Below are 19023 nucleotides of genomic sequence, written 5' to 3' on the forward strand. Positions count from 1 at the left end.
CCCCATCCCCTCACCCTTTGCCCCACCAAACCAAAGCACTTTTCTGATTCTGTTACCAGAGATTTATTTTGTCTTTTCTTTACATTTGTGTAAATAGAGTTCTTCTGTCTCCTGGCTCTTTCATTTGTAGTTTTTGAAATAAATCCATGTTGTTGCAAGATCTGGATGCTGGGTATACTGCTTTGCTACTGGGGTGTCATTGCTTCTAGAACATTCAGTGGACAAAACTAGGAAAATACATTAAAAAATTACACATATCAGCAACTCAAACCCTTTACTGTAAGATTCTTCCTTATTTCCTTCATTCCATATTTCAGACTCTCTTCTTTTTCAGTGAGTATCCTGATTCCCATCAAAAGAGTTTGTCTCTAAATAATTTTAATACTAATTTTAAAGTAATGTCCAGTTACAGAAAATATACTTACTTGAGAAGTAAGTACGATACTAATATTAAGGGCATACAAATGTAAGATACTTAAAGTAGTACATATAATGTGTTCTCCAACTAAAATATAGCGAGTTTTAATCCTTATAAGTTAACAGTTTGTATGTTGAGTTTTTGGTTTTTTTTTTGCGGTACGCGGGCCTCTCACTGTTGTGGCCTCTCCCGTTGCGGAGCACAGGCTCCGGACGCGCAGGTTCAGCGGCCATGGCTCACGGGCCCAGCCGCTCCGCGGCATGTGGTATCTTCCCAGACCGGGGCACGAACCCGTGTTCCCTGCATCGGCAGGCGGACTCTCAACCACTGCGCCACCAGGGAAGCCCTGTTGAGTTTTTATATTTGTATTTTTCCTAGTTTCTGAAGGTGTGAGTGTCCTTGAATTTCAGGGAAGATTCAGATCAGTAAGGCTGTAATTTTTATTTGGAAGAAATTTTGTTCTAGTTTTATTTTATCCTTAAATTACAGCAAGCTATTTTTTGAGAGCCACCATATCCTAGTGGCTGAGGGTTTTCATGTTGGACAGATAATAAATGGTTTGAGTCCTGGTATTGCCTCATACTAAGTCCATAACCTTTACCAAGTTACTTTATTTCTTTGAGCCTCAATTTCCTCATCTGTGAAACCTACTTTACACTTACAAGGTATTATGAGGAATCTCTGCATGTGTGTGTTTATTATTCAGTAATGGTGGTATTTATTACAATAATTAAATATAATGCCTAAATTTTATTTGGTGATATTATATTAAGGGAAAACTAAAGGAAATAGGAGTGCAAAAAATTGTCAATAAAAAATTATTGTAGTTTGCTTCAAGTTGATGCAATACTCCTTACTTGAAAATTTGGTTTTCACAATTAGAATAATTTGCTACATGTTAAATCAGGATATTTGTTACTTTACAGGGGAAAATTATTTTAAAATCTGTTCTGTTCATGGATATTCTGAGAAATATATTACATTAACTGTAATACCCTATGCTGATTTCAGACTTAAAAAATGTTTAGGTTATTAGAAGTATAGGAGGTACAATTAAATTTTTTGAATGAATGTTCTTTAGTAACTCAAAATTCCTATTTATAGGCACTGAAAGATAGCACAGAAGTGGAAATTGTGGACGAGAAAATGAGAAAAAAGATAGAACCAGAAAAATGGCCAATTCCGGGCCCTTCTCCACATAGTGTGCCACAAACAGACTTCTCTCAACTGATTGATTGCCCAGAGTTTGTACCAGGCCAAGCCTTTGGTTCACATACAGGTAACAGCTTTTCTTCTAGAGCAAACAGCATAACAGTGGGCTATTTAGTCCAATTTACCTATCCTTTTTAAAGTTTATATAGATTCAATAGAAAATTAAAGATAACCCAGTGACTTATGATGCTTTAAATTCTATTCATATTGCTTCCCGTAGAAAGTTATAAATTAAATAGAGATTTAAGAATTATGGGAGGAGCTCTGCTCTATTTATTCTTAACTTATTTGTCTACTTTGTCACATGTGGAGTTTCTACCTATCTTCTTAATTTTACTAAATGATTATAGATGTATTCTGCCAGTTTTCCCCTTGTAAGATTGGAATAGTCTAAAAGTCTTATACTCAAGAGTGGGGGTAGCCTTCCTTTAATTTTTTTCTTATGTGCTTCAACTTTGTCTTGAAATGACAAGATGACCTATATTCTAAATCAGAATTGGGGATCTCTTATGAAGTTATTGTAATTATATATTAAAGAATTGGTGGTATTTAGAATTTCCAAAAATTGCTTTAATGTTAAGAATTTTTTCCTGGATCATTTTTAAGAGATTCCCTCTTGGGAAAAAATATGTGTGCTTAAACTTTTTTCAGTCAGGGTGATGATCTACTGATGCTCTTGGATGTCATTTGATCGGAATATGCAGAGGAATAGGTGACTCACTGAAATATCATTATAAACATTGGAACAAATCGTCTGCAGAAATGAAAGCGACCAGACTTCTGTGCAAGAATGTCTACTCCCACTTCTGTGGAGGAGGTTGGGCCAACACTACAATGGAGATAAACACCTTTGTGATGATGATGAAAGACAGACCAGAGGACTGCTGTTGTTTTTATAGGAGCTGCCCATTTGTTTGTAATTAGCCTGGGCTGCATGTGCTACTTTTTTTCACGGTGGGAAAGTTAATTATCATTCTGGAAATATTGCAAGATTCTGTCTTTTCCTTCCATACTTATGTACTTGTGTCCAGATCAATGAAGCAGAAATAGAGAGGCTTGAGTGGAATTTCTCAGATTGTTAGGTCCTTTGCTATTTGATTTGCTCTTTACAGTATAGTGTACATTGTATAATTCACATGTTGTCATAGTGTTTCGCATGGACTATAAGATTTATTAATGTGGACACTAAGGGATAAGAAACTTAAGAAACGAACGAGAGTATTTTTTTTTTTTTTTTTTACTCTTCAGAATGTATTTTTGATATACCAGTGTAGAGACCTCACATCAATAAAGCACATGGACAGTCTCACAGATATTTTTATTTAGTGTTTCTTTGATTGTCAGCCCTCTGTGCCTCTACACCTAGCAAGCAACTTGGGCAGGTGTTTTAAAAGTTGAAGAACTTCAAATGACATTTTTTAGTTTTTTTTAAAAAAAGAATACAATGTCTGATGGTAAGTTAGATTAAGTTAATGTGTAAACTTGGGGTCCAAGATGACATTTTTAACCGTCTTATGAACAGGCATTAGGTCAGTTGTTAAATAGAAAATACTTTTTCCACAGGGTAGCTAAGATAGGTCAGTCAAGTTGGTGATGCCTGTCCATTAACCATTTATGCATTATTAATAAAATTACAAGAATAAAATCACAATGTTTGTACATTTTTGTGTTTTTTTTTAAATATATACTCATTTACATGCACATACATATTGCCTGAACGAACTTTTTGGCCAAACCAATATAAGCACATGTATTGTGAATATTGTGAAACATACAACTTCATGGTAGAAACATTATTCAAGCTTAAAGAACAATTAGAGACGATTATATCATAAACTTAAGTAGGTATTTAAAAATTCAATTTCTATGTTAAAAATAGTAGATACTAGTTTATCTACCTTGTGCTAGATACTGTTCTAGTCGTGTATACATGAACTATACATACTAATTTAGTTAATTCTCCCAGTTACTAGTGGTGGTTCCTAGTCTACTTTTAAAGCTTTATTTACTGCATGAATAGAGATGATTCATAGTCTTAGGAATAGGGTTCTCTAGAGTTAATGTTTTTTTTCATTCCTATAACTTCAATATTAATACTGACAGCCCAAACCTTTTCACTCGTACTAATTTTTTGGATCAATTGATGACATGTACCATTAAGTTGTAGAGCAGCAGTGTCCAATAGAAATATTACGTTTGCCACACATGTAATCCTAATAATTTTTAATAGCGTTAAAAGCTGTAAAACAAATGAAATTAATTTTTATATACCCAAATATTATGAAATTAATTTAAAAATTATGGACCAATGTTATTTTTGTACCAAGTGTTTGAAATCTGCTGTGTATTTTACACTTATCCTGAGCACATTTCAGCACTAGCCACATTTCAAGTGCTTTGTAGCTCCACAAGGCTAGTGGCTATTGTATTGAACAGTGAAGTTTTAGAGCGTTTTCTGTTATGAATCATTATACTTCTTTTTAAAGCAATATAGTAATCTGGTGGTTGAAGCCTGGATCTGTGTGTCCATGGAGAAGAAAATAAATCCATCTGATTCTCATATGTAGTAGATGAAAGTAAAATCTTGGAGTACTCTCTCAAACTGACTCCTGGAATGTGCCTTTGCATTTTCATTTAGTAAGTTAGAAGGATTGTTGGTGTTCATTTATTTCAACTTTCTCTCTGTAGTATTCAACTTTGCAATATTTTCAGGGAATTGGCTTTGAGGAGTAAATAATGTTTAGAAGTTTACAGTATAAATTTGCTTTTAAAATACTTTTTGTCCAAAGCAAGTTCATATTGCATTATAACTTAAATATTCTTCGACTTCTGAAAAAAATTTATAAAGGAATTGATTTGTATTTTATAGAGCATATAATTACTTTGATTAAAAGTGTGGAGAAAGACATTTTTAATTCCAGCAGAGTTGTAGAATGTTTTGTTATTACCAGGGCATTGCACTTTAATGACGTGACATTCTAGTTTTCACAGTATTCACTGCAAGCCAAGGGCCAAACTGCATTTAGGTAAACCTTGTTAGGCAAAGGAGATGAGAAAAGTATGAGTATTGGCCGCCTTAGTATAGATCCTAGCAGAACAATGAAGGATTGATTTTGCCTTGAATAAAATATGAATTTTATTTGCTTAGTAGCATTTAAGATTCCCTAATTTCATTACAATTAATGAATCTAAGGTTTCACAGAGAATTGACTCCCAAATAGATGTATTGTCATAATTAGTAAGTGACTTGCATTGATATTCTTGAGAAGTTTGAATGAATGTGTCTGCATAAGGGTTGATAACATTCCTGTTATTATTCATTGGCTTCACTCGAATACATCTTACAAAGCCCTTTGGGTTTGAAAATCATTGAAAGATTATAATTGAGATTGATTTATCATGTTTTTGTGAAGAAAGAAAATGCCCAAGTAAAGAAAAAATATGTGTTATAAGTAAGAAAACCATTATTTTAACTATAGAACTAACTTAAAATTTTAGAGTCTGCCCCAAATTCTCCAAGAATTGGAGGTCCACTGAGCCCAAAGAAAAACACTGAAACAAGTAATCTTCAAGCAATGTCTAGAGGTTTGTCTGCCAGTTTGCCCGACTTGGACTCAGAACCTTGGATAGAAGTAAGAAAGAGACATCATCCATCCCCAGTGAAATTGAAGGTAAGTTGTTATGACCCAAGTGAAGTGTGATATATTTTTTTTAGAAAAATTTTTTAAATTTTTATTTATTTATTTTTGGCTGTGTTGGGTCTTCGTTACTGTGCGTGGGCTTTCTCTAGTAGTCAAGTGGGGGCTACTCTTCGTTGCGGTGCATGGGCTTCTCAATGTGGTGGCTTCTCTTGTTGCGGAGCCCGGGCTCTAGGCGCATGGGCTCAGTAGTTGTGGCTCGCAGGCTCTAGAGCACAGGCTCAGTCGTTGTGGTGCATGGGCTTAGTTGCTCTGCAGCATGGGGGATCTTCCCAGACCAGGGCTCAAACCGGTGTCCCCTGCATTGGCAGGCGGACTCTTAACCACTGCACCAGCAGGGAAGTCTGAAGTGTGATATATTGTGAGTGGAATGTAAGGCCACTGTTTTTGAGGTACATACATAAATTTGGAAAAGTTTTAAGAAAAATGGTAAAACTTGGAACCATTGCCCTTCAGTAAAGCTTATGGGTTACTAAGTAGTTGAAAATGAATAATATTGTATCATTTTTAAAATTTTATCTTATTTCTGAATATGATTTAAGAATATTTCACTTTAAGTCTTCCCTGGTGGCGCAGTGGTTGAGAGTCTGCCTGCCGATGCAGAGGACGTGGGTTCGTGCCCCGGTCTGGGAAGATCCCACATGCCGCGGAGCGGCTGGGCCCCTGAGCCATGGCCGCTGAGCCTGCGCGTCCGGAGCCTGTGCTCTGCAATGGGACAGGCCACGACAGTGAGAGGCCCACGTACCGAAAAAAAAAAAATTTCACTTTAACCTTTTTTACTTGAAATTAGTTTATATTTGAATAATATTTCAGTTTTGTTAAAGCTGACAAAACTTCTAAATTTTGAATTTATAACTGCCATATTATTTGTAACCTTGTTAATTATTTAAAAAATTCTTTTACATGTAATTACTTGTAAACGATACATGTCTGGTTTATATATGTTTTGGTGATTGTACAGTAGGAAAGGAAAAGAGAATAAATTTCTTGGGGGCACACAAGGGAGTGAGATGATCGTGGTTAGGGAACAATAGGAGAGTTTCTTGTTGTAGAACTGCTGTATTTTTCGCTGGTGGTTGGATACGTGAACTTCAAATGTGATAAAAATTGCTCTGATCTAAACCACAAACACAGAGTACAAGTAAAATGGAAATCCTAGTAAGACTGATGGGTAACATCAGTGTTTATCTTGTGATAGTCTACTATAGTTTTACAGTATGTTAACTTTGGAGGAAACTGAGTAAAAAGTACACGAGATTTCTATTTCTTTTTTTTTTTTTTTTTAGCCATGCTGCGCAGCATGTGGGATCTTAGTTCCCCGACCAGGGATTGAACCAGTGCCCCCTGCATTGGGAGCGTAGAATCTTAACCACTGGACCACCAGGGAAGTCCTCGAGATTTTTATTTCTTATAACTGTATGTGAATGTACAACTATCTCAAAGTAAAAAAGTTTACTAAAAATAAACTTGGAAATAGTCAAATAATTTCAATATTCAAAGTAAGCTCTAAAAGGAATAGGTCACTAAAAATAATTGGGACCAGATGTGGGAAGAATGAAGAAGGCCATCATATTACAGATTATTATGAGTAGAGCTCTTTATTCCTAAGATGAAAGCATGAAGAAAGGAAGCATGAAGGATTTAAGCACGGTTCTTCATTGGAGGAATTGAGAGGGTGTTGATATTTTACCTCAGCATAGGATGTTTGGCAATGTCTTGAGACAATTTGTTTTTTTAATAAATAGATAAATTTATTTATTTTTTCATTTGTTTGTTTATTTATTCATTTATTTATGGCTGTGTTGGGTCTTCATTGCTGTGCGCGGGCTTTTTCTAGGTGCGGCAGGCGGGGACTACTCTTCATTGTGGTGCGCGGGCTTCTTTCTCATTGCTGTGGCCTCTCTTGTTGCAATTATTTAATAAATTTCTTAAAGCACTGTCTCTTTTTTAATTAATTAATTAATTAATTAATTTTTGGCTGTGTTGGGTCTTTGTTGCTGTGTGCAGGCTTTCTCTAGTTGTGGCGAGTGGGGGCCACTCTTCGTTGCGCTGCGTGGGCGTCTCATTGTCATGGCTTCTCTTGTTGCAGAGCACAGGCTCCAGGCACGCAGGCTTCAGTAGTTGTGGCACGTGGGCTCAGTAGTTGTGGCTCACGGGCTCTAGAGCTCAGGCTCAGTAGTTGTGGCGCACGGGCTTAGTTGCTCCGCGGCACGTGGGATCTTCCCAGACCAGTGCTCGAACCCTGCATTAGCAGGAGGATTCTTAATCACTGCACCACCGGGGAAGCCCCTGGAGACAATATTTGGTTGTTAAAACTGAGAGAGTTCTACTGCATCCTGTGAATGAAGGCCAGGGATGCTGCTAAACATCCTACAGTGCACAGGACAGCCAGCCACCACACACACGCCCTAAGGAACTATCAAGCCCAACATGTCAGTAATGCTGAGTTTGAAACCCTGATTAAAGATAACTTTTTAATTTTTTATTTACCATTAAAAAAATTGAAGTACAGTTTATTTACAATGTTGTGTTAGCTTCAAGTGGTACAGCACAATGGTTCAGTTATACATATGTGTATATCTGTATATACCTATTCTTTTGCAGATTTTTTCCATGATAGGCTATTACAAGATATTGAATATAATTCCCTGTGCTGTACAGTAGGTCCTTTTTGTTTATCTATTTTATACATAGTAGTATGTGTATGTTAATTCCACACTCCTGATTTATCCCCCACCCCACCCCCCACTATCCTGTAATAACCATAAGTTTTTTTTTTTTTTTTTTTTTTTGCGGTATGCGGGCCTCTCACTGTTGTGGCCTCCCCCGTTGCGGAGCACAGGCTCCGGACGCGCAGGCTCCGGACGCGCAGGCTCAGCGGCCATGGCTCACGGGCCCAGCCGCTCCGCGGCATATGGGATCCTCCCAGACCGGGGCACGAACCCGTATCCCCTGCATCGGCAGGCGGACTCTCAACCACTTGCGCCACCAGGGAGGCCCTAACCATAAGTTTTCTATGTCTGTGAGTCTATTTCTGTTTTGTAAATAAAGATAAGTTTTTACTTAGCAATGGTAGTTAAACACATCATACTAAAATGTTAACAAGAGGTTTTCTTCCTTGGGGCATTTTAAAAACCTAGAGCAGCTTCTCAAAATAAGATTTTCTAAAGATCCTGATTAATTTGTATATTTGTCATGGCAAACCTGGATAACAAGGGAGGATCATATCCTGGGCTCATTGACAGAAACTTGTACCATATTTCACTTATACCAAGGTCTATGTTTTTTCCTTCATGTTAAAAAAAAAAAAACCTCCACATTTAAGCATTTCTTTTAAAATAATATCTTAAAATTGATAACATCTTTGATTTGATGAAAACAGTTTTTGCAAGGGTTAGTTGGATTTTACTGTATAGGGCCAGCAAATTGGTGATGGAGTGTGGTTTTCAAAACAGAAAGAGAATTGTATAATATCTAGGACCTTTCAGTTTCATGGCCAAAGAATATTGGTACCATTAGTAAGACCTGAAATGTATTCCAATACTACAGAGTGGGGGCTTGGCCTGGAGGAAAGATGACTGTAGGTTCATCAGAGATACCTGCTGAGGTAGGTTAGTTATTGACAACATAACTTTTATGTATGTATGTATGTATGTATGTATGTATGTATGTATGTATGTATGTATATGTATGTTATTTCAGAGACACCTGCTGAGGTAGGTTAGTTATTGACAACATACTTTCATTTATTTAAGTATGTATGTATGTACGTATGTATGTATCTATCTACCTACCTACCTACCTATCTATCTGTGCTGGGTCTTAGTTGCAGTAAGTGGGATCTTCACTCTTAGTCGCATTATGCGGGATCTTTAGTTGCAGCATGCCGGATCTAGTTCCCTGACCAGGGATCGAACCCGGGCCCACTACACTGGGAGCATGGAGTCTTAGCCACCGGACCACCAGGGAAGTCCTGTCAACATACTTTTTTGAAAATGATCTTTTTAAAATAGATGTTCTAGAGTGGGTATAGAAATCTTGGTCAGATTTCATTTTCCCCTAGAAATCTTTCTTTTTTAATTAATTCTTATTGGAGTATAGTTGCTTTACAATGTTGTACTAGCTTCTACTGCACAGCAAAATGAATCAGCCCTACATACACATACATCCCCTCCATTTAGGACAGTACAGTGCATTAAGTAGAGTTCCCCATGCTATACAGTATGTTCCCATCAGTTGTCTATTTTATACATAGTATCAGTAGTGTATATGTGTCAATCCCAATCTCCCAATTCCTCCCACCCCATCCCTTTCCCCCTTAGTATCCTTACATTTGTTCTCTAAGTCTGTGTGTCTATTTTTGCTTGGCAATTAAGGTCATCTATACCATTTTTCTAGATTCCACATACATGCATTAATAATACGATATATGTTTTTCTCTTTCTGACTTCACTCTGTGTGACACTATCTAGGTCCATCCACATCTCTACAGATGACCCAATTTTGTTCCTTTTTATGGCTGAGTGATATTCCATTGTATACACGTACCACATTTTTTTTTAATTTTTGAATTTTATTTTATATTTTTATACAGAAGGTTCTTATTAGTTATCCATTTTATACATATTAGTGTATATATGTCAATCCCAATCTCCCAATTCATCACACCACCACCACCCCCTGCCACGTTTCCCCCTTGCTGTCCATACGTTTGTTCTCTACATCTTTGTCTCAATTTCTGCCCTGCAAACCAGTTCACCTGTACCATTTTTCTAGGTTCCACATATATGCGTTAATATATGATATTTGTTTTTCTCTTTCTGACTTACTTCACTCTGTGTGACACTCTCTAGGTCCATCCACATCTCTACAAATGACCCAATTTCATTCCTTTTTATGGCTGAGTAATATTCCATTGTATACATGTACCACATCTTCTTAAACCAATTGTCTGTTGATGGGCATTTGGTTGTTTCCATGTCTTGGCTATTGTAAATAGTGCTGCTGTGAACATTGGGGTGCAAGTATCTTTTCAAATTAGAGTTTTCATCTTTTCCAGATATATGCCCAGGTGTGGGATTGCTGGATCATATGGTAGCTCTATTTTTAGTTTTTTTAAGGAGCCTCCATACTGTTTTCCATAGTGGCTGTATCAAGTTACATTCCCACCAGCGGTGTAAGAGGGTTCACTTTTCTCCATACCCTCTCCAGCATTTATTGTTTGTAGATTTTTTGATGATGGCTATTCTGACTAGTGTCAATGTAGTTTTGATTTGCATTTCTGTAATAATTAGTGATGTTGAGCATCTATTCATGTGTGTGTTGGCCATCTGTATGTCTTCTCTGGAGAAATGTCTATTTAGGTCTTCCACCCTTTTTGATTGGGTTGTTTGTTTTTTGATATTGAGCTGCATGAGCTGCTTATATATTTTGGAGATTAATCCTTTGTCGGTTGCTTCATTTGAAAATATTTTCTCCCATTCTGAGGGTTGTCTTTTCATCTTATTTATGGTTTCCTTTGCTGTGCAAAAGCTTTTAAGTTTAATTAGAGGTCCCATTTGTTTCCCCTAGAAATCTGAAAACATTTTTCCACTGTCATCTTCGTCAATTTTCAGAACTCTTGTGAAATTCAGTCCCTTCAGATTGTGTCAACTGACTTTTTTATTGCTGAAAGCTTTTAAGATTATTTCTTCATCCCCACTCTTGAAATTTCAGATGATATACCCTGGGGTTGGTCTATTTTTATTCATTATGCTAGTATTTATGTCCTTTAAAGACTGTCTTTTGGGCTGATGATTGTCTCTTAATATCTGGTGATCTTTGGTTGATGGTTTATATTAGTATTGGTAAATTGGTACAGATTTCTTTTGTGTATGGCCTTATAGATCTGCTCATCCAGAGGACCATTTTCCTGAATGTGAGGTATGATTGCACACTCTTGGTTAAGTGTAAAGGTCCTATGGACTTGGATTTCTAGACTTAGGCAGAGCAGAGTCGGGCTGGTTTTGGATCTCCAAAATTGCTAAAATAAGGAGTACTTTTTTATGGGAGGTAGAATTTGTTAGTGTATTTCATTCATTGGTAAAATTACCTTATTTTTTCCCCCATTTTGTTTTAGAAGTTTAGAATAATACTAGGATGTGTTCAGCCTCTCTGTAGCTCCAGCACCTAAGATATGAACCCTCCCTTGGCAAATGTATAACTTTGTTTAGAAAGCGATTCTTGGGCTTTTAGTTGGGGGCAGACTTTATAATAAAGCTTTGTATTCTCGGATAAGGGTGTGGGGCCAACTGTGTCCTATAGTTAGTTTTCCAGGTACCTTTATTTTTTCGGTATGCGGGCCTCTCACTGTTGTGGCCTCTCCCATTGTGGAGCACAGGCTCCGGACGTGCAGGCTCAGCAGCCATGGCTCATGGGCCTAGCCACTCTGCGGCATGTGGGATCTTCCCGTACCAGGGCACGAACCCATGTCCCCTGCATCGGCAGGCGGACTCTCAACCACTGTGCCACCCGAGAAGCCCCCCAGGTACCTATTTTGATTGCTGTCACATAGTCCTTTCCTGTTCTTTGGATCTACCATCTCAAAACTTTTTAGGACCCCAGTGGGATCAATGGTGTCTGCCTTCCCTGTAACCTTCCTTTTTTTTTTTTAATATTTATTTATTTAGGCTGTGCCGGGTCTTAGTTGTGGCACACGTGATCTTCGTTGCAGCCTGTGGGATCTTTTTAATTGCAGCATGCGCACTTTTTAGTTGCGGCATGTGAACTCTTAGTTGCAGCATGCGTGTGGGATCTAGTTCCCCGACCAGGGATCAAACCTGGTCCCCCTGCATTGAGAGTGCAGAGTATTACCCACTGGACCACCAGGGAAGTCCCAGCCTTCCTTGATATGGGTTTTAGATTTCTATTTCCTCTAGTCATGTTTATTATTAATACAATTCCATTTGCTTTCTGCCTTCCAGAAAATTATAAAAATTTCTGATCTTCTGATAGTTATACTTGTTTTCTTATTGACAAATTATGGTATTAATGTAATTGTGAGGTAAAAAGCGTTGAGACTAGGGAAGATCGTTGAATCTTGAAGTCAGAAGACCCTGGTTGTTCTGGGAATTCCCAGTGGTTAGGGCTCTGTGCTTCCACTGCAGGGGGTGTGGGTTCAATCCCTGGTTGGGGGAAGTAGGATCCCGCATGACATGCAGCGCGGCCAAAAAAGAAAAAAAAAAAAAGTCCTTGGTTGTTCTAGTCCGGACTAATTCTGCAATTGTGGACAAACAACGTCACATCTCTAGGCCTTTTTTTCCCTCATCTGTAAAACAAGTTGGTACTAAGGACCATTCTAACTCTAAAGGAGTCTTTAATATAATCCTTCTTTTTTCAGCTTTGTGGGTTTTTTTAATCTTAAACTGATTGTTTAGCAGTTACTTTATATTTATTGGCCTGGAATAATACTGGTGTGATTTTCTTTTGCAGTTTGACTGCTAATCTAGTTATTGAGCATACAGTTTTGATATTACTTACATTAACATTGTTATGTGACATTTATTGTAAAAGTGATAACAGTGTTTTTATATAAAATACCAATTTCTTCCTTCAGGAATCACCACCTCTACCTGAAGAGGCATCAAATCACCTATATCTTCCAGATGAACAAGAACAAGAAGAACTTGATTTTTTATTTAATGAAGAGATGGAACAAATAGAAGGGCGAGAAAACACATTTACTGATTGGTCTGATAATGATTCAGATTATGAAATCGATGACCAGGATTTAAACAAGATTTTGATTGTAACTCAGACACCACCTTACATGAGAAAACATCCTGGAGGAGATTGAACAGGCAACCACATGTCTTGGGCAAAAATTACATCTGAACTTGCTGAAGTTATCAACGGTGGCTTATATTATTATGAACAGGATTTGTGGATGGAAGAAAATGAAAACAAACACACAGCCATAAAGGTAATTGTTTCTGACCAACATCTTTCTGTTGGTACTGTGTTTTGATTGCACATTGCTGCTTATGTTTTCCTAAACTTGAGGGTTTATTTTATGAAATTTTGAATATAAGTAAATTATATTTAATTTGAAAAATTCCTGGAAATATATCTGATATTCACAAGCTGAAAAATTATTTTATTAAAATGACAGTGAAATAAGTACTTTAATTACAAAAAATAAAATTAACACTCACTGATTAAAAACCCTTTTATCAGGTGAAAATAATAAGAAGGCCTTTTCTCATAAGAAGGAATAAAATCTAAAGTTATGGGCAGGCCTAGTTTATATGCTGTTTACTTTCCTGGCTATAATCACCCTAGCTATGTGAGCAGGGCTTCACAGAGGAGTTACTTTTGTTGCCCCTTGTGTCCTTCTCACCTTAGTCTGCAGTGCATGTTCTGTGGTTGTAGAACTGGTTGCTGACAAGTATAGAAGATTAAACTGGCTGATTGTCTCTCCTTGTCCAATCATAACTTTGTTGCTGGGAGTGATGTTTGAAACCTTGTTCCAATTTTTTATCTTCTTGCATTTCACCCCACCTCCTGGTACCTATCCCAGTTATTAAGGTACAGTAAGAGAGTGCCAGAGTAGTCTACTGGCTATCTGCATTCCTTTTATATGACTTTTAATGGTATAGAAAGGAATTAAAAAGGATCTTTTTCTGCTGTTAAATTGATCAGAAACACCCCCCCCAAAAAATTAAATATTTGTTTTGGGATAGAATAATGAGAGAAGAGTTGTATAAGTATAATATGCCAAATAGGAAAGAGATCTTGGTCAGAAATACAGTTCTAGAACAAAAAGCCAGCCAACTCGTGGTTGGAAAGAAGGGGCTGGCTGTCTGTGGAGCTCCATAGCATCAATATATGTGCTTTCCTTCTTGAGTCTTCATTTCTTTTCTTCCTGGAATTTCTCCATCACTACCCTCTTCTCTAGCCCCTGCCTTTTTGGAGATCCTGCCTCAAGATATGGTAGCTTGTCAGTGACTTAGAGCCTGAGCAGTTCTCTCTGTCCTACTGCAATGGGAAAGGAAGTGTGTTTTTATAAAGTTTCTTGGTTGAAAGTCTCCTTGCATAAGGGTTGTTACTTTATTTGTGATACTTAAGTTCTGTAAGTAACATCTAACCTAAATCCTTTTGGGAACAAAAAGAGATCGAAAATAAACTAATAATAGGTTAAAATTGCACTACCTCCATTCCCTATCCCTCTACCCTGCTTTGTTCTTCATCTACCATTCTGTATATTGCACTTACTTCTTTTCTGTTTCCATCTCATGAATGTAAGATCTATGAGGATAGGGATTTTTGTCTTATTTTGTACACTGCTGTATCTCCAGCTACAACAGTTCCTGGCACAAAGTAGTGCTCAATTCATATTTGTTAAAATGAATAAATGAATTATGGATTAAACATTATGAACTAACCAGGGGAACCTAACCTCTGTGTATAATATTGGTTCTGTGGGAAAATATTTTCAGAGTGCCAAATAACGAACTTTCAAGTCACCTTGAGAAACATATCCTGTTGATAGATGATTATTTGCTCTAAAGTGTAGACAACAATAATTAACTCATCTGTTGCCTTAGCCATTAAATATTAGTCCAGGGAAAGTAATCTTGGCTATATGGCTCTTAAGCATTATGGGTCTGCTCATAATTATGTCTTATCTGATCCCTGTGTACACTCCTGTTATTTAACTTATTTCTTTTGTTTCTAATTCTGTGCTCAACATATAATTTCTCATTAGAATTGTACTTTTTCTGAGAGTCTGTTTAGAGGGAGAGAAATCAATTATTTAATATATATTAAACTCCTACTGTGTGTGTGACACTGTGTTAGATCCTGGGCATGGAAGGGGAAGATAACAGTAGGATCTCTACATGCCTGGTTCTTACAAATAATTAGGGTGATAGACATTAAAATAAGCTGCAATAAGTACTTGATCACAAATTATGATAAGTGTGAAAAGAACAAGGTGCTATTGGATTAGGCTATAAGGGAATGCCTGTGAGAAAGTCACAGTTATAGTGAGATAGGAACTGTGAATAAAAATGAACCATGCAAATAACAGATAAACCATGTTCTAGGAAAAGGGACTAGCAGGTGTAAGAATCTGAGATGGGAAAGAATTTGGTATATTTGAGGAACTGAAAAAAGGTCTGTTGATAGTATTTATGTAAGAGAACAGTTATAGATATATAGACATGCATCTGATCATAGAAGGTAACATGTGGGCCATGTTAAATAGTTTGGAACTTACCTAAAGTTCAGATGCAGTACCTTGAAGAATTTTATACAGGCCAACAGGATGTGATCTAATTTTTATTTATTTATTTTTTAATTTTAAATTTAATTTAATTTTATATTTTGCTGTACATGGGCCTCTCACTGTTGTGGCCTCTCCCGCTGCGGAGCACAGGCTCCGGACGCACAGGTTCAGCGGCCATGGCTCACGGGCTTAGCCGCTCTGCGGCATGTGGGACCTTCCTGGACCGGGGCACAAACCCATGTCCCCTGCATTGGCAGGCAGACTCCCAACCACTGTGCCACCAGGGAAGCCCTAATTTTTATTTTTTAAGTATCACTAGTTACTGTGGCAGAGAACGGATTAGATGGGGACAAGAGTGGCAGAAGAAATCCAGTTGGGTGGCTATTAAAGTAGTCCAGGAGATGTATGTTGGTAATTTAAAATAAATTGGTGGCAGAGGAAATGTAGAATTTAGAAGATCCAGGTCTGAGCCCTGAGGAGTGATCATTTAGGAGTTGTATAGGAAACTGGTGTGGAAGCCAAACACTGTCTTCCAGAGGAAAGAATAATCAGATGTGTCAGAAGCTGGACAGATTGAGTTTAGGTATAAATGAAAAGAATGCCAAATTGGTAGGGTTGTTTGTTGATCATTTCTGACTTTGTGAAGGGAGTTTTGCTGAATCCAGAAGCTGAACTGTACCAAAGAGTAGGTGTAGGCCTTCTGTTTCTGACATGTCCTTATTACTGAAGACAACTAAAATGGCCTTTTAATAAATGAGAAAATATCTACTTAAAATCCTTGAAGATCTACAAGGTAAGTTATTATCAGAATAAAACCATAGAGAAGCAGCGTGTTGAAACCAGTTTTGCCTGGGAGACCATTTTGGAATTTGGGTAGTTTGAGAAGTTCAGCTTTGCAAAAGCCACCCAAAATATAGGGGTAAAAGACAAACCCATGGCCCAGTCAAAAAGTCAGGGATTCCAACAGGAGTCCTTTTCCCATTGAATTGGTACCTAAGGAAAATACCCTAGGGAAAGAGAACTTAACTGCTTTCTCATCTTCACCTCTATGGGACCACAAAGCATATTTCCTTAGTTGTGCTAAGCAGAATAAGGAGAAAAAAATTGGCTTAGAAGTTATAATCATGCAACCCAAATTCATACTATATGGGTGACTAGAGTAACTACTAGTCATAAATTTAAAGTGATTGTGGCCTGTTTATTTCCCAGAAATTAGCAGAAGCAAATCTAACTTTTTTGTGAAGACATTCACCTTTATCCTAGGCCTCAAAGAATTTACTCAAATTATTTTGTAATGAAAATGAGCAGCTTGGGCTTCCCTGGTTAAGAAACAGCCTGCCAGTACAAGGGACATGGGTTTGAGCCCTGGTCTGGGAAGATCCCATGTGCCACGGAGCCTAAGCCCGTGAACCACAACTACTGAGCCTGCGCTCTAGAGCCTGTGAGCCACAGCAACTGAGCCCACGTGCCACAACTACTGAAGCCTCTGTGCCTCGAGCCTGTGCTCCACAACAAGAGAAGCCACTGCAATAAGAAGCCCATGCACTGCAACAAAGAGTAGCTCCTGCTCGCTGCAGCTAGAGAAAGCCCAAGCACAGCAACAAAGACCCAATGCAGCCAAAAATAAATTAATTAATTAAAAAAAAAGAAAAGTAAATGAGCAGCTCACAAAGTTAATAAGCAAACAAGGAAATAAGTTACTGCATGTGAGAATGAGAAAAAGTAACAGTAAGACCATACCCTGAAAAATTTTAGATAGTAGGATTATTAAACATAGTATAGAGTAACTTTGCTTACTGTGTTTAAAGAAAAATATCTGCAGGGAAAAATAAATTCTAAAGAATAACCTTTCTAGAACTTCTGGAATAAAAACAGTTAAGGCTGAAATTAAGAACTCAGTTAATTGAAGGGATTAACAGCAGATTAGATACAATTCAAGTATTAGTGAGGGCCTCCCTGGTGGCGCAGTGGTTGAGAGTCCGCCTGCCGATGCAGGGGATACGGGTTCGTGCCCCGGTCTGGGAGGATCCCATATGCCGCGGAGCGGCTGGGCCCGTGAGCCATGGCCGCTGGGCCTGCGCGTCCGGAGCCTGTGCTCCGCAGCGGGAGAGGCCACGACAGTGAGAGGCCCACATACCGCAAAAAGAAAAAAAAAAAAAAAAAAAAAAAAAAAGTATTAGTGAATTGGAAGACAGTTTACAAGAAGCTATTCAGAAATCAGCATAGAGTGATAAAGAGATAGAATATATGAAAGAAGGTATAGAATGGTATTGTAGACGGTCTTTGCTATTATTTGGTGTATTTCAAATCAAGTTGTATAATTTAACATCTAGTGGATTTTATTATAAATCTTTTTATTTTTGAGAAAAGTAAAAAGCAAGTGGAATATAGAGTGATAAACATGGTCTAAGATAGATATTTATTCAGAGTTCCAGAAGGAAAAGAGAGAAAATGGGACAGAATCAGTATTTTAATAGGTAATACCTAGGACTTTTTCTGAACTGTAGAGAGGTACCAGAGTAGAGCAGCCAGGGAAGAAAGGCGGTTACTTTCAAAGAAAGAAGAGTGACTGAACAGCTAACTGATAGCTGACTTCTCACCAGTAACATTTGAATGCAACAGACAATGGAACAATGGTGTTAATATAACACGGGAAAATAACTACCAACCTATAATTGTGTGCCTTGCAAAAGTATCTTTCAAGTAAGAGAGTGACATATAATGAGAGAAATTGCAGTTCGTCAAAGGAATTTCCAAAATTGGAATAAAAGTGATTACAGGTGCCAGAGATACAGAAAGGAGTATAGAGCAAAGCAAGTGATAAATATGTGAATAAATCTGAATAAATATTAACTGTATAAAACAATAACTGTGTTTCACAGATCTAATATAACATGAACACAAACTGGGAGAGAGCAATGAATGAATCGTATTTAAAGGTACTTCTGTGTTTAGAAAGAAGATAATTGATTATTTTTAGTTTTAAAAGTTTTCATTTTGCCGTTTGAAGGACACCCGTTTAAAAATAAGATTAGAGGGCTTCCCTGGTGGCGCAGTGGTTGAGAGTCCGCCTGCCGATGCAGGGGACACGGGTTCATGCCCCGGTCCAGGAAGATCCCATATGCCACGGAGCGGCTAGGCCCGTGAGCCATGGCCACTGAGCCTGCGCGTCTGGAGCCTGTGCTCCACAACGGGAGAGGCCACAGCAGTGAGAGGCCCGCATACCGCAAAAAAATAAATAAATAAATAAAATAAAATAAAAATAAGATTAGAAGGAATAATCTTGAAACTAGGAGAGAGGGAAAATGTGGAATAAGACAAGAATAAAGGGGAAGGAATCTTCCAGCACAAAAATGAGGTAGTAAATTGAAACCCAAATATCTAAGTAGCAAAAATGAACATTGTCAGAATATATGCAAATACAACCA

At 37.6% G+C, this 19023-nt stretch overlaps 1 protein-coding gene across 3 annotated transcripts in view; it reads left to right on the forward strand.

The window, feature by feature from the left end:
• The window catches only part of LARP1B (La ribonucleoprotein 1B), a 60884-nt gene that overhangs the window by 32579 nt on the left and 9282 nt on the right, over positions 1-19023 (forward strand). Inside the window, exons 9-11 of one of the 3 annotated variants that reach the window (XM_060105868.1) lie at positions 1523-1697; positions 5129-5301; positions 12923-13288. In XM_060105868.1, coding sequence (XP_059961851.1) covers positions 1523-1697; positions 5129-5301; positions 12923-13162 — 588 coding nt within the window. In that variant the 3' untranslated portion in view covers positions 13163-13288. Of the gene's footprint in view, positions 1-1522; positions 1698-2281; positions 3274-5128; positions 5302-6614; positions 6951-12922; positions 13289-19023 lie in introns of those variants that run through there. The other 2 variants (XM_060105879.1, XM_060105890.1) reach the window with 2 other exon arrangements.

Source organism: Mesoplodon densirostris, chromosome 1 (genome assembly GCF_025265405.1).
Source record: "Mesoplodon densirostris isolate mMesDen1 chromosome 1, mMesDen1 primary haplotype, whole genome shotgun sequence".
NCBI classification, from domain to species: Eukaryota; Metazoa; Chordata; class Mammalia; order Artiodactyla; family Ziphiidae; genus Mesoplodon; species Mesoplodon densirostris.